The 15,402-nt window shown below is 35.3% G+C and overlaps 2 protein-coding genes across 6 annotated transcripts in view; one reads left to right on the top strand and one right to left on the bottom strand.

Moving 5' to 3' along the window:
- LOC106111716 overlaps positions 1–2,744 on the top strand; it is an 8,823-nt gene extending 6,079 nt beyond the window's left edge. Inside the window, 3 exon segments of the mRNA XM_013293859.1 lie at position 1; positions 4–110; positions 214–2,744. The exon segment at position 1 is cut by the window's left edge and continues 123 nt beyond it. Of these exon segments, the coding sequence (XP_013149313.1) occupies position 1; positions 4–110; positions 214–358 (253 nt within the window). The 3' untranslated portion in view covers positions 359–2,744.
- Positions 2,714–14,878, bottom strand: LOC106111872 (far upstream element-binding protein 3-like). 5 transcript variants are annotated; one of them, XM_013294045.1, is made up of 16 exons: positions 14,649–14,878; positions 14,236–14,369; positions 13,856–14,001; positions 12,008–12,140; positions 11,671–11,806; positions 11,185–11,313; positions 10,634–10,801; positions 9,829–9,959; positions 9,681–9,756; positions 9,016–9,208; positions 8,414–8,571; positions 7,645–7,812; positions 6,907–7,054; positions 6,186–6,373; positions 5,655–5,839; positions 2,714–4,048 (listed from the first exon to the last, which is right to left on the bottom strand). In XM_013294045.1, coding segments are annotated over exons 1-16 (2,178 nt in total). In that variant the 5' UTR covers positions 14,733–14,878; the 3' UTR covers positions 2,714–4,047. The 5 variants fall into 5 exon arrangements, with proteins under 5 accessions (XP_013149499.1, XP_013149496.1, XP_013149500.1 ...); XM_013294042.1 differs by having other exon boundaries at positions 12,008–12,146; positions 14,649–14,877; XM_013294046.1 differs by having other exon boundaries at positions 6,186–6,355; positions 12,008–12,146; positions 14,649–14,877.
- Positions 14,879–15,402: the final 524 nt, after the last annotated feature.

Genomic DNA, 15,402 nt, shown 5'->3' with positions numbered 1-15,402 from the left:
TAAATAGGTGCTGGTAGCGGTGCTGAGACTGAGAGCGCTGCCCCTCCGTCCTCAGTACATAAGAGCGAGAAACGGACACGACCGAAGACAGCACGTCCACGACGTAACAGGTATAAAGGTTTCGTTTATTTTATCGACCATTTATAGTGAAATGTTGCTCACGTCCGTTCTATACCTGTGTGAATCTTTTTTATTGTCTATAATTTTGTATAGAGTTTCACCGGTGCCAGAAGCGAGCAGTCCACTGCAGCACTGGGCGACAGCGCCGCTCAATAAACTCTCACGGTACATTCACTCCGGAGGCTCCTCGACTTCTCTTACATCGCACACCTCTAATGACAGCTCTAATAAGTATTAACCTCTTTGTCCTACGTTACAAGGTCACTTGAATGATGAACGTACTAAATTTATATTCTCAATTTTACATGAACAATAGAAATACCACGAGTGCGGTGTTCAAAATCTGATCAACGAAATATTTCTTATATCATACTAGATTAGTTTGGTATCCAATACAGATGAATTAAATATTTAGACCAGCAAGTCATGAAAATGTTTTAAGGCAATATGACAAAAACACATATAGTTAATAAGCATATGTTTTTAAACGCATGATTAATGAAGTTATGTCGGTTAGTTATGGGATCAATTACATTTCTATATCAAATTTTTAATTACACAGTGGTAGGACATTTATTCAAGTACAAATAAAACAAAGAAATTGATTCATACGTTTTATTGTAAATGCCCACTTTCTATGGCCTCTGTGAAGGAAAGTTATCAACAAAGAATTCGCGATAAGTAAAAAATTTACGTCACCAAACAAAAGAACGTAATATTATCTCTGTCTTTCTCTTTGGAAAAACAGAGACAGCAATACAAGTGTTACGGCAATGGTATTTTACGGTTAGTGTTATTATTGTTCATAGTTTAAATAAATATATTTCTATGTTATTTGATTTTTATTTTTTTACATAGATAAGATCAAACATCAGGAGATTAACATTGCAATAGAAGTCAAGATTTAATTCTCACAAACCGTTACACTTTAGTGTAATGTAAACCAAATATGAAAATTATAGGGTAAATGCATTTTAGGATCAAACAAAAAACTCTTCAATTAATATTTTTGGAATAGTAACCAATAGTCAAATTAGGCGTAATTTTTTTTTTTCAAATAGACAAACACGGGGTTACTTATAAGTATGCGCAAAATATTAATATCCCCTTTTCAGTAAAGTTTATGAACTTTATAAATGTAGTAACCGTGGGTTTACACTGCGGAATTACTCATCTACACTATTATTATAAAGAGGAAAGATTTATATTTTTAATGTAACCAACTGGAAAACTCGTCAAAAAATTCTTTTGCCATTGAAAGCTACCTTATCTTGGAGTATTAATGGCTACATATACGATTGCAATTTTTTTATTCATGGTGGTATAAAAGCATATAAATATATTGTTTCTCAGTCTTTCCATAAAGGACGGATTTTTTTTTTCTGTACGTTCCCAGACAAAAAAGATATTTCAACTGATACTATATAGATAATAATGCTTTATAATTTCGATTCTGAGCAAAACCATTAAAAATTAATCTTGTATACTAACATAATGCTCTAATACATTTTACTATTGAAAACCGTGGAAATTCACTTTCTATACATAAAAATAATAAAAATTTATGACAAAACTTTGATCATTGGAGTTAGTCTTATATATTTCAAACTATGTTAAAATTTCAATTTAAATGCACATTGCTACAATAGAAATGTGCACTATTATGTATATCATTAATTCTGTTGTTATTTAAATTTCACGTTATAAATCTACAAAATATGTTCAAGTACACAGTTTAATATTGAGAGTAATAGAAATAATTATAGCTAGTTCAATGTAAACAAGTTCGTCATTTTTTCATATTCCCTTATCCTTAGACTAATTAGTTTTAGATACCAAATCATTTTAAGAGCATGTGTGTATATATTTCATGTATTTCTTAGACCATAGACTTACCGTTTCATTTATACAAACCAATACATATCGCCATCTCTTTCCCACCTTCGCCGCCATATTCCATTATCCCTTGTGTTTTTTAGGTTTTAATAGTTTTGTATCGGTTAGGAGTACACCCCCTCGGCCTTTAACATAGATCGACAACAAAAAAGGCGTTTATGTCAATGATAAATAAATAGGATAATGCACACGACATTAAAAATTATACCAACATGTAAAATGCGAAAAGATGTCACAGAATAAAAATCTAACCATAATATTTCTATCATCTATAAATTATTCTAAATATGCACACAAAAATAATATGCACTTAAAAACATTGATGCAATTAGATCTGAAACATTGCACATTTTAAAATATAATTTCATACAAATTCATAAATACAGGATGTTCAATTTTGTACCAAAAATGCACAATTTCCAGAAAATAGACACAGGAAAGAGAAACACCGTAAATGGATGAAACATAAAATTGTATGAAAAATGTCAAATGTCACGCAAGTGCCGAGAGAATAAAATCCTAAAGTGAAAAATGCACCGATATTGTAATGCGAAAAACCATACTCTCAAGAGAATTCCTAACATATGAGAGGCACAAATATCATAGATATCAGAAGTCACTTTCCGTACATCGTAGGGTCCCACTTACCTCTACATTCTGTGAAGAGAAGTCATGATTATAAATAAAATGGACACAATTTCAATCAACATACACTTTATATCTTAAAATTAATACAATATGACTCGGGGATAACCCGTAACTTACGCGTTTACCAAAAAAAAATTCTCACGAGTTTTTTTATTAATTTCGAGAAGGAATGTATTTGGACTTACATTGCCTTCGTTATAGATAACTAAATGAAGTTTTTATCCAAAGCTAAATTGTATCAATTAAATACATATATACTAAGTTTATGTAACTCTAAATGTTGTGTTCGACTTTGTTTATCCTAATGAGCTGGGAAGATAGTTCAAATACCGATATCAACTCTAACCCTAGACTTACAACTAGACATTATTCAAATTAAGTCATTTTTAATGCGGAGAATTCCGACTTCACATTCGACCGTACATTTAGGGTGCATTTCCACTAAAACAGCGCCAACGTAAGTTATATAAAGTCAATTGATAATTCGCTTTATTAGAAAATTAAAATCTAACATGATTTGATGTTTAAATGTTTATAGTATTTTTTATAATAAATTTATACAACACACAATATGACTTACATTTTCAATATTAACATAGAAAATTTTACTTTTTATTTACTAGTTTCCGACTTAATTCCTGCCAAGTCCTAGTTCTGTGTTAGTAAAACGCACCCTTAATTTAAAAACCCGACCAAATGCAGAGCCGTCGTCCTTCACAACTCGGAAGCGGAGATTACATATGAAAATATCCGTGAGTCACAATAATGTAGTGTTTATCTAATTCACTCAACAGTTACCTCGGTTCCTCAGCGGCGAAGTATCGCTATCTCATTCTTTCCGTTTCCGTCTCTCTCACTTTATAGCTCCGTCGTATTATTAAAGGCAGTGTGGCATTACTTTATACCTGGACAGACTGGCATGACACACATCAGTACAATGAGGTGACAGTAAATTACTTATGCAATACAAATAAACCACACAGCCGATGCCAAATTCGTAAACACAAGTTTGTTATTTAAAACGGTTATAATCTCAAATTAACATGTTATTACTGTCTGAACCCACAAGAAATATGTCCAAAAGTTAGTGTTAAAAAAAATAATCATTGCGGGTCGACGATCGACAGTGGAAACGGATTCGCTTATATTAAGATCTGTGCACACAGACACGAAAGCGAAAGGAAAGCGAATTTAAAAACGCTTGTAATAATATTAAAACCATAATATAAGATTCGCGTTATATGTTCAGAGTAACGACCCAAATTAAGAATAATTATCAAATCTCGCTTCGCTTTCGCTTTTGCGGTAATGTGCGAAACTTAAATTATAATCTAGTACGGAGAGTTCTCTTCGGGCGCGCTTACGGACTCGCTCCTTCTCGGCTCTGCAATCAAACAGAACAACATGGCAACACAATTCGATAATATTTAACAGTAATAGCGTCTCGTTCAGGCAACCCCGGCACTGGCCTACATCTGCAACACTACACACTGACAGAGTTCACAAATACTATGCCAAATACTACAAATTACTCGAAACACCATTTATTTGAACACCTTATAATTTTATCATGCAATACTGAAAAAGAATTCAAATTACATAACATGCTCAAAAATAAATTAAAAAACAATATTTTGTTGTAAATAAAATGGCGCAATTAGAATAAAATTGTTGATTATAAAATATCAAAAAAGAAAAACACATTCATGCACTGACAAACACACAGACTATAAAACATTTTAACGCAATCTAAAATACAGATAATTAAAGGAATCATAGATTATTTTTTCTTTTTCTCTTGATAGTCATTTATGGTTGGATCAAAATGACGTCATATATTCTCCACATCAAAATACTTCGACACAATGGATGAAAAAAGTTACATTTCTTAATAGATTTAAGATACGACACTTTATTCATCGGATGGGTTCTATCAATGATGATGGAGAGATAAAATATTAAGGAGATCTAACATTGAGTATTTAATATAAGTTCAGAGGCCAATTTAGAATGGTTTTACATGAACACAGGGCTGACAAAAGCGGACAACATTTATGCAACATCACAACACAGTTCACCTGGTGATGACAAGTGATAACTGCCGTCCAAAGTTAGTTGCGAACAAAGGAAATAATTCACATTTATATGATTATCATAATAAAAATATTCAAATTTCAGTAGTCAATAGTAAAATATATCTAAAGTATTGCAACAATAACATAAATAGAAACTTTCGAAATAAAACTGAATCCGAATTGACGTAATGTACAACTAGGGTTGTCTATAAGATAAAATATGTTAATCTAATTATTTTAACATTTTTCTACTCAAAATAAAGTTTTCATATGCTATTCTATGTAATAAGGTTATTTATTTTAATGTATATGTTTACATGTTTTACAAGTCATTCATTCATCAACTCATTGCTTTCAAACTATCCAATTAACATAGTAAAAAAACTATAAGCTCAAAATCACACTTCACGAAAACTATAGAAATCATCACAATATAAATGACCTGTTTTGTCAAACAAAGAAAAAAACACTTCATTCACAGAAAGTCACCACGGAACGAGCAAAGCCAACCCCCAAAAAAAATTCTCGGACAAAATTTAAATTGTATTTTAATATAGCAAGTATTTACAGTTTTATTTTACATTTCAAAGTCAAATACAAATTATAGCAGTTTTGTCAAAACAGGTCTATTACATTGTGACGAGTTTAAAAACCACGCGTAATACATTACACACTTATAACTATACTCAGAAAGTTTTAACAAACAATCCCTAGGTGTTGATTTCCAATACTAAATCAGTACAATAAAGTAAGGGGTATCAGTGTTGCCGGTCATATCGACCCATTTAACGCATCTTTCATTAGAGTCGGGTATTTTTTGGGTAGTATAAAAAACAATTTGGAACACCCTATATCTTGACATAGATTAAAATATTAGATACAGGGATGTATGTTAAAATGATGGGTATAACTCACTACTGCTGGTGGTCGGGCCCGGAGTAGGGGTAGGGCGCGTAGCCGGGGTAGACGGGCGCGCCGGGCGGGTACATGGGGTAGTGCGCGTTGTACTGCACTGCGGGGGCGGGCGCGGGCGAGTGCGCCGCGGGGGAGGGCGTCGGCGCCGCCGTCGACGTCGGCGTCGGCTGCTGCTGGTATTGTTCCTGGATTATAATAGATATAAAGATTTGATAAATTATTTCGTACTAGCTTTTGCCCGCCATTCCATCCGAGTGGATTTTTTTAAAAAAAAAGTAAGTAGCCTATTTCTTTGACCAGATTATGTTCTACATCTAAGCCAAATTTCACCCAGATTCGTTCAGCTGTCTAGGCTACAAACTCTAACAAACATCCTTCCATCCATCTAAATTTTCGCATTTTTAATACTAGTAAGAAATAAGATTCTTCTAGTTATTCTTAAATGCATATTTAAAATCTTCAAAAATAATTAAACCTCTATCAAAGCAGTTACGTTATAAAATTTCGAGACATCCTGTATACGGTGTGTACCTTGAGTTTCATCTGAGCTTCAATAGCCTCTGCCTCCTTCAGCTTGCCGATACCGCGGTAGTACTCCGCCCACTGCGCGCTGTAGTCCGCGCCCCCCGCGCCGCCCGCACCGCCCGCGCCGCCCGCGCCGCTCGCCGCGCTCGGCGGGCTCGACGACGGCCCGGACGCCGCTATATCGACATAATCATCTGTTCATATCACTAAGTGATATGTTCCAAAGTTCATCAAATATTTGGATATCTAGTGTCTTTAATGATAAATACAATGAAAACTAATTAAGTAATTGACTGTGGCAGTGACTGTCACTAGGTGACAATAAGAACATAGGTATATCTCGGAGGAAGCAACCTTTATAGATCAACAAGTTAAATAGATCAAGATAAGATAAAGATATAGCTCTAAAGGTTTTAATAAAATTTGTTAAAAAAAATAATAAACTAGCTCTAGCGCCCTCCTTTACGACATTTTCTATGTCCATATAGGTTTTATGTATTTTAATATCCTTATTTGACTATAACAACAAACTTTCCATTCCTTTACACACAAGAAAACATTTTTCAATCAATTCAAATTGACAAATCACTTTGGTATTTACAAAATTTTGCTTAGATTTAATATTACTTATTTAAAAACGTATAATATTAATACTTCATTCAACTCAACATTGTTATTTTCATAATCAAGACAGTAGTAAGAGTATTACCAGAGACATGATATTTACCTGGCTGCGGCTGGTGCTGCTGCTGCTGCTTGGCCTGCAGCTCGATGGCCTCCGCCTCGCGAACCAGCCCCAGCGACCGGTAGTAGTCTATCCACTGCTGAGAGTAGTCCGGCTGACCAGTCACAGGGTTTATGGTCACTTGTTGCTGCTGGGTAAGAGAATTATTTTTAAATACTAGCTTTCGCCCGCGTCTCCGTCCGCGTGGAATTAAAACAAGTGTGTAACCTATGTGTTCTTCCAGACTATCCTCTATATCTATACCAAATTTTATCCAAATCCTGTCAGTCGTTTAGGCTACAAACTGTAACAAACATACATCCATCCATCCAAACTTTCGCATTTATAATATTAGTAACATTTGCATATTTCTACACATAGTTCTATCTTACTGAGAAAGTTTTTATGGATGGATGGATGATTGGATGGATATTTGTTACTACGTTTCCCCAGAACGAAAATTTGGCACAGATGTAGAACAGTCTGTAAGAACACATAGCATACACGCTATAGTAATATTTTAGGTACAGTTGTGCATTAAAGTGACTTTACACATCGGTACAGTGGCGCACTAAACTGTTATCATTTATTAATGTGAAACTATGCTGTGTATGTAAGAATTTCGGTACAGTCGCGCAATAAAGTGCTATCATTCATTATTGTGGAACTATGCTGTGTATATGACAATTTCGGTACAGTCACACACTAAAGTGGCAGTAGCCGACAGTTGTCTGGGTGTACCTGCGGCTGCTGCTGCTGCGTTGGTTGATGCCAGTTAGGGTTGTACCCCCAGGCGGGCGGGCCGGAGGCGGGTCCGCCGTACATGTCGCCGTTGCCGCCGGGCCCGCCGCCGCCTGACCCGCCGCCGTTGCCACCGTTGCCGTTACCCTCAGGGATGAATGTTACTGGCTGCAAATAAAAAGTAACCTTACAATTGCATTCAGTGCTAAAGCAGTTACTTAAACAGTTCCTTAGTGTACATTTGTGGTCGCTATGGGTCTCTATAACATTCTCTAAATTGCTCTATGCAGTTAAATCAGATCAATATAGTACACTAAAATAAAACATGGGCACTTAATTTTCTCTATGTAATGATTTAGTACTAACTTAAAAAAATTACAAAGTTAACAATATTATAAATGTGAAAGTTTGGATGGATGGTTGTTAGAGTCTGTTGCCTAAACTGCTAAATGGATTTCGAAATATTGCATGGCTTTGATCCTCAAAGTAGTTTCGGTTCCCGTGGGATACATTACCTGTTTTTTTTTTTCAAGTTTATTCAAAAAGTTCTTTCAACATATCTTATTGAAATTTGGCACAGATATAAAACAAAGTGATATCCCATTTGAATCGTAATTCATACCCATAAACATAGGGTTAACGGGGGACAAATAGTTTATTTTCGTATTACTAATTAGTTAGTATAATATTTAGTTAGTAATTTTTACAATTTAAATTGACAGAGAGTAGTTGACTGAAAACAATGAAGTGAACAAATGCAAAGTATTACCATGCCGACTTTCTCCATAATGATGCGCTTGCAGTGCTCCACCGCGTCAGGGTGTCCGCGGATGTAGAAGGTGCGGTTGTTGCGGTCGCCCTGCGCGCGCCGGTCCAGCTCGCAGTGCGCGCCCGACTGCGCGTTTATCTGCTTTATTACCTCACCGCCTGAACAAGATACATGGAAATATTAAAATAAACATTTAGAACTATTACGTCAAGAGTCACAAGCCTAATTTTGAAACACAGTATTTTAAAATATATCTATATCCAACCTTAAAAACTTAACGAATCTCACACTCAACAAGTCAACTTTGTCATAAACTAAATACCGCGACAAATCATATGGCAGTTGGCTTAAGCTAAAATCAACAAGTCATTGACATTTTTAAAACTTCGTAAGTCAATATTGAAAAAAAAATAGCATATAGTTTGGTGTGTTTTGAACATCAGAGAGTTTCGAAAGAGAATTCATTCCTAGTGGTAACTTTATAATCCACCAGGCGCCCTGTCAATAAAAAAACTGCCATAACACCGTTTATGTCTATGCCTGGTATTTAATTCTTTGCCAGAGTTAAAACGAATTTATCTATCGTTCTATAACATACTTACCCCTGCCAATAATGAGTCCACACTTGACATTAGAGATGGTGAACGTTACACGCATCTCTGGTGTATCCTGCCACTGGTAGTCGCGGTCACCATTCCGTGCCCCGCGGCCCCCGCCCCCGCCGGCGCCGCCCCCGCCTCCACCAGCGCCGCCTCCGCCCCCGCCCCGCATCGCGCGCACGTCCTGCTCGCGACGCTGCATACAACATACTAGTATTAAGCTTGGTTTACATTAGATCAGTTGTGCTGGCCAGTCATAAATAGTATGGACACACTGGTATTTAGTGTTTACACTAGGTCAGTCCACTTATTGAGCGCTCTAACCATCTGTACTGACCAAGTGTAAACCGGGTATTATTCCTAGTTTACATTTGGCCAGTATCGGCATGGATTGTATAGGCTCACTGGCTCACTATAGCGTAAACATTATGCCTGTTGTAATCCAGCACTGATTTTGACTACGTAACTGACATGATGTGGACCGGGTTTTACACTTTTCAAATATCTTGGCGGCCCACTCGCCTGCTACACCTAGTTTTATTCTGCAGTTACTCGCATGAAGTTAATATCCGCCAAGATATATGAAAATTATATTTAGGTATTAAAAAATTCATATCAAAGTTTAACAATTATTTCAAATGTTTCTAGAATATTACCAATATACTAACATTGACGCTGGCGATGAGATCTTCAATCATTTGCCTGGCCTGGTCAACTTGGTGCGGTTTGCCTTGTAGGTAACATCTGAAATGTAAGACAAATGTCAACAACTAAAATTCCTCTCGATTCTAAGTGGGAAGGACATTTACACACTACCTTTTGTCTCCAGGTCCATCATCTCTTTCTTGATGGAACTGCACCCTGCAGCCTGTCTCCGCTTGGATCTTCTTGATCATATCACCACCACGGCCTATCACCACTCCGACTGCTATCTTTGGCACCAGCACCTAACAATAAAAAAGTTAAAAAAATGAAGCCAATATTAAACATTTGCTAAATACTGTAAAATCTATACATATTAATAAAATTAGGGCGCCTTATTGTAATGTTAAAGGCAACATTTTTTAAATTCTAGCAGATTTTTATTAATTTACTATTTCGTGTAACCAATCCAACCAATTTACTCGACGTTTTTACGGTGAAGGAAAACATCGTGATGCAACCTGCACATATCGGCGAAGAAATTCAAAGATATGTGTGAAGTCGACCAACCCGCACTGGGCCAGCGTGGTTGACTATGGCCTAAACACCCTAATTTTTTAGGGTAGGCTCCGAGCCCCTCGGTGGGGACATATAGTGAGCTGGTGATGATGATGAATCCAACCAAGTTCAGATATTTTATTATCTATTATATTATATTTTATTTTTCGAATAGTTTACTCCAAAGACGAGAATCGAACTCTAGACCACGTTTTTTGAATTCTGTACTTAACCATTGGACTATTAATACTTAAATTTCATGAACCTGACATAACTAGTGTATGCAAATAACTATGTATGTAACCCATAAAGTCCTATATCAGACAAGGTTTTCTAATCTTTTACACTGAATAATTTAGATCAATTTTGCCAAGACTTTCATTGTTTTTCTTTTTGTAATGTATAAGCTATAAATCAATACCTCAGTAGCATTACTGCCCAGTCCGTTGCCCTGATCCTGTGAGTATCCATCATCGAAGGGCGGACGCGGCCCTCCTTGCTGCATATCCTTGTCCGCTAACAGCTCGTACACCATTTGCTTAGCTAACTCCACTTTAGTAGGATCCCCGGATATACGGAGGGGTTTCTCCTGTTGAAATATTAAAAAAAAATATTTTATGATATTTGAAGTACAAAATATATTAATTTAACTTTTTTACACTAAGAATATTCTTATGAGTTATGGAAGCCACAAATTATTGCATTTCATTATATCCAGATATATATCTAGAATTAAAAAATATAGACTAGTGTAATGATATTGGAAGTCTATACTAATATTATAAGCGAGTTATATTATCAGTGAGTAACAAAGGCTATAGTTTTTATTCTTTTTTAATCCCACGCGGGCGAAGTCGCGAGCAACAGCTAGTTTTATATAAAACTTAGTGCCCTCATAAATATAGGCAAATATTTCTACTTTATTATATCTAAAATGTGTATCTATTTAAAAATAAATAACATGTTACTTACATATTCAGTATTAGGTCCATCTTGAATAACAACCATTTTAGCCCCGGACTGCTCTTGAAGTTGCTTTATGGTCTTGCCATTTTTGCCAATAATTAGACCCACTTTGGGACCAGGAAGCATTATTTCCTCCTAAATTAACAAATAAAACATAAAACCAAATATCTACAAACAAAAAATTAGAACATAACTATTCATTTAATAAAAGCATACAAAGGTTACAGAAGAATTTTTTAAAAAAAAGTAAGCAGCCTGTGTTCTTCCAAGCCTCTTCATCAATGCCAAATTCCATAAAGATCCATTCAGCTATTTGGGCTATATTCACTAACATCCACCCATCTGAACTTTGGCATTTATAACATTAGTAAGATAGTAAGATTGATGATTATTTTTAAAATATACCCAAAACTTTTTTTATAAGAGACCTTAAATCTCTAAAAAAGTGTGGATCCTAAGTCAGAAATAAGATGTATAAAGTTATTAATGTACGGTTATAGCGAGTCCTCCGCCACCGCCGCCGCCGCCACCGATGGAGCGAGGCATGGGCGGGCCTCCTCCCTGGCTGTCTTGATGCTGAGGGGCATTCTCCCGGCCCCGGTGATTCACTATCTGGTTCACTAGCTCCCTGTTTAAAGAAAATATTAAATACAAGCTGATACCAATTTCTGCATAATTAAACTTAAAAAAAGATAAGTTTATACAATGAATACAAGTAAATGGTGCTTACATGTATAACATAAACAGTATAAGTAATTAAAAGTTAAGTAACTTGGTTACGAGACTTTATGTGAATAAAGTTTGCTCTTGGAATATAAGAAACACTTACTTAGCTCTAGTGATAGCTTCCCTAGATCCAGTAAGGGTGCAGAGACGATCAGGTTGTCCGCCTGAATCTGGTGCCATCTGTATCTTGCAGCCCGACTCCGCTTGCAGGCGGGTGATTTGCTCACCGCCACGGCCTATGACTAATGTATTGAGTGCATTTAGAAAATATCTACGGCATATTAAATTTATCCTTTTTTAAATGTTGACAACCCTAACAATCATTTCTGACAGCCCTAGCTATCATATCAAAATCATACGTGACATTTCTTTTTTGACAACCCTATTAATTTAAGGTTAAGAAGTGTCAGCCCTATCAAGACAAAGCGAGAATAATATAGAAGTTTTTGTCTCGCAATAAAAAGTCATTTTTTTCCTTTCAATTACCATAGGTTTCCCTTCCAAAATTATTAATAGAAATAACATATTACATATTACTATCTCAGTTTTTTTACACTGTAAAATGAAAGAGATAATATGTATGCTTAAGAGATACCTAAGGTTAAGTTTATTGTATGGTTAGAAATTTTGTACTTATATTGTTAGCTTACTATACATCATTACCCACAGAGTCTATAAACGTTAGAGGTTACTAGTCCAGTCCACGACAATGGCTCAATGTAAATTGACTACACATATCTTTTTTTTTTGTTGCCAAAAAGAGAATGGATGGATTGCATGAAATATGATCAAGAAGGTAGCTATGATTGAGATGACAGATGATAGAGTTATTTGGAGAATGCAAACCCAGTGCACCGATCCTACGGGAATAGGATAAGGTAGGAAGATGTGATGAATGAAGAGAATGCTTAGAGTTGAGTATTGGAAAACATGCCTATTAATTGGTATGGTTAAAGAGATTAGTGTGGATAAAGTAAAGTAGTAAATTATTTATATTAATATTAACTGCCACTAAGCATCATTTAATAATATTGAAATGTTTGTCTTATTTTGTGACACTCATTTATTTAAACATAAGATGGAGCTTGTTATAATGTTGTAAAATATTAATAAATAAAAATAAATATAAATATATAATACAAAGACATGAAGTCGCATACTAAACTTGTCAACTAACATAGTACCTTTCAGAGAAGTTACCAGTAAGTTATAAGTAGGAGTTCAGTAAAGTTTTAGTTAAGCTTAAGTTAAGGTGAAAAAATGTTGTTTACTAAGTCTAGTCAATATTTCTTAAATGTGTGTATGGAAGCTGCTAAAGCCAGATGGATGTGGCTGTGGCTATTCTCCAACACATTCTTACGTAAATGTATGTATCTTGGTTCAAATTGTCAAGATATAGACTGATCCCTCCCAAAGTTATATATTCAGTCTACCTGGATGTATCATTTGAAATTCAATAAGCAGAATTTCAAATTTGTTTTCATGAGTAACCATTGTCATAAATAATGTATGAGTAGCATTGAATGATTTAAATCAAGGTTTTGAAGAAATCTTGCAAGTGACTATTTCAAAATGATTTTTATATGTGTTAATAATCAAACGAAAAAAAACCTATTCTAACACATTTTATCTTTTTCAACTGCCCATGTCCATATTTATCTACCCAATTTTCTTTAAACTACAACTTGATTAACAAGAGTTTAAAATTTATATTTAATAAAAATCATAAAAGTTTCTTTCAAAACATTGTTGCAACACTAATGGTAGGGTAGTTTGAATGTTATTTAAAAATGTAGATAAGTAAAAATTAGAATGAACAAGAGGGTAGTCAGATTTTATCAACTTATATCCATTTAATAAGTATTTATGAAGGAGAGGATGGATGGAAGATCAAATTAAATTGATGCTGTTCGTTTGTTTTCACATTGAGTAGATAAGTATAAAACCTTACTTAGTCCAACCATCTTGTCAGGTACTCTAATGTACTCATTGATCTGCTGGTCTGGCATCATGTTAGGAGGCCCCGCAGGAGGCGCGGGCGGCGGGGGGTTGGCCGCCATGCGTGCCGCCGCCACTGCCGCTACTGCTGCTGTTGAACTATTAAGCCAGAATAACACTTTGTATAACCCATCTTACCTCAAGATGTCCATACAATATTGATTGAAGTGAACGATACTAGTGTAAAATTTAGTAAAAAGTGTAACTTCCAAGGTTGTTCGTAAAATAGAAAATTTATACAATAGAAAGTAACAGTGATTTAACTTTTCATTTCAAACTTTAAGATATATAGTTTTAGTTGTTTCTTAGTCTTCAACTGCAAATATTACAAACCTCATTGGTGGTTGTTGTTGTTGTGGTGGTGGTGGAGGAAATACTGTATCCACTGGCGCCAATTTTTTTGCTATCGGTTCCGGTCCGTCTTCAAGAGACCTCTTGCCACTTCCTCCGCTAATTTTAGCCGCAATCTACAATAATTGACAAGGTAAATAATTTGATGCACTCACAAAACGGTAACTCCTTCTAATGCATCATAATTGTTAACAATGGAATGCCAAATTAAAAAGTAGGTTATACTACGTATTAGTTGAAGAACTGTCAATGATAATTATTTGAATACAAAAAGAGGGTCGGTTGTGATTGATAATTCAACATACAATGAACTTAAAACCGAAGAAACAAATTTTATCTGTTGAAAATACAAATGCGACGGTGTCAAAAGATTATGCAGATGTCGGTCTACTCACCAAGCTAGCACGTTGTACAGCAGCCGCAAATCCCGCCGTTTGGCTATTATTCGGAAGCGTAGCCATAGAAGAATAATCACTCATGTTTGATTAAAGTGCACATTCAATAGCGGAATACGGCAGCCATTAATAAAGGATCGCTATCCAAAATTACTAGACACTTGCCTCGCAACTTGCGAGAACGACGCGAACCATAATCAGAAAGAAAGTTTGTGTAATGTTTTACTAAATGTAAAGGCAACAGTCAACGGTCGTACAGCCACGCAATACGTTTTAACCATAGATTATAGAATTTTCACTACTCTAGTTAAAAAAACATTAATTCCCAAGCAACTAAGAAAAGAGACGAGATTCAGATCATTCTCAGATTCAGACAGTCTTTTCTTCTACAGATATTTACCCCATACATCCTCGTCTATTTTAGTTTCAATTTGTTTGGACGGCCCCATTCTTTTGGTACTACCGAAATCCACTCCAGGTAATGCCATACCACTGTACCACATTCCGCGTAAGCTTATTTTTCTTTTATTGTTTGAATTAGAGCCGTTGAAGTCGCGAACAATTACTACATGTTATTTTATATACTACTATACCTATATTACAAAGAGGAGAGATTTGTATTATTGTATTTTTTATGTAATGAATTGTATGTAGTGTAATAGCTTAAGAACTATTGGGCCGATTCTAAAGTTTATTTTATCATTAGAAAGTTAATTTATCTGTGAGTAACACAGGCTATCATCATCATCATCCT

The sequence above is a fragment of the Papilio polytes genome, unplaced genomic scaffold (genome assembly GCF_000836215.1).
Source record: "Papilio polytes unplaced genomic scaffold, Ppol_1.0 DF824146.1, whole genome shotgun sequence".
NCBI lineage: Eukaryota > Metazoa > Arthropoda > Insecta > Lepidoptera > Papilionidae > Papilio > Papilio polytes.
Note: the sequence above shows the minus strand (reverse complement) of the source record. Positions and strands in the feature narration are given on the sequence as shown.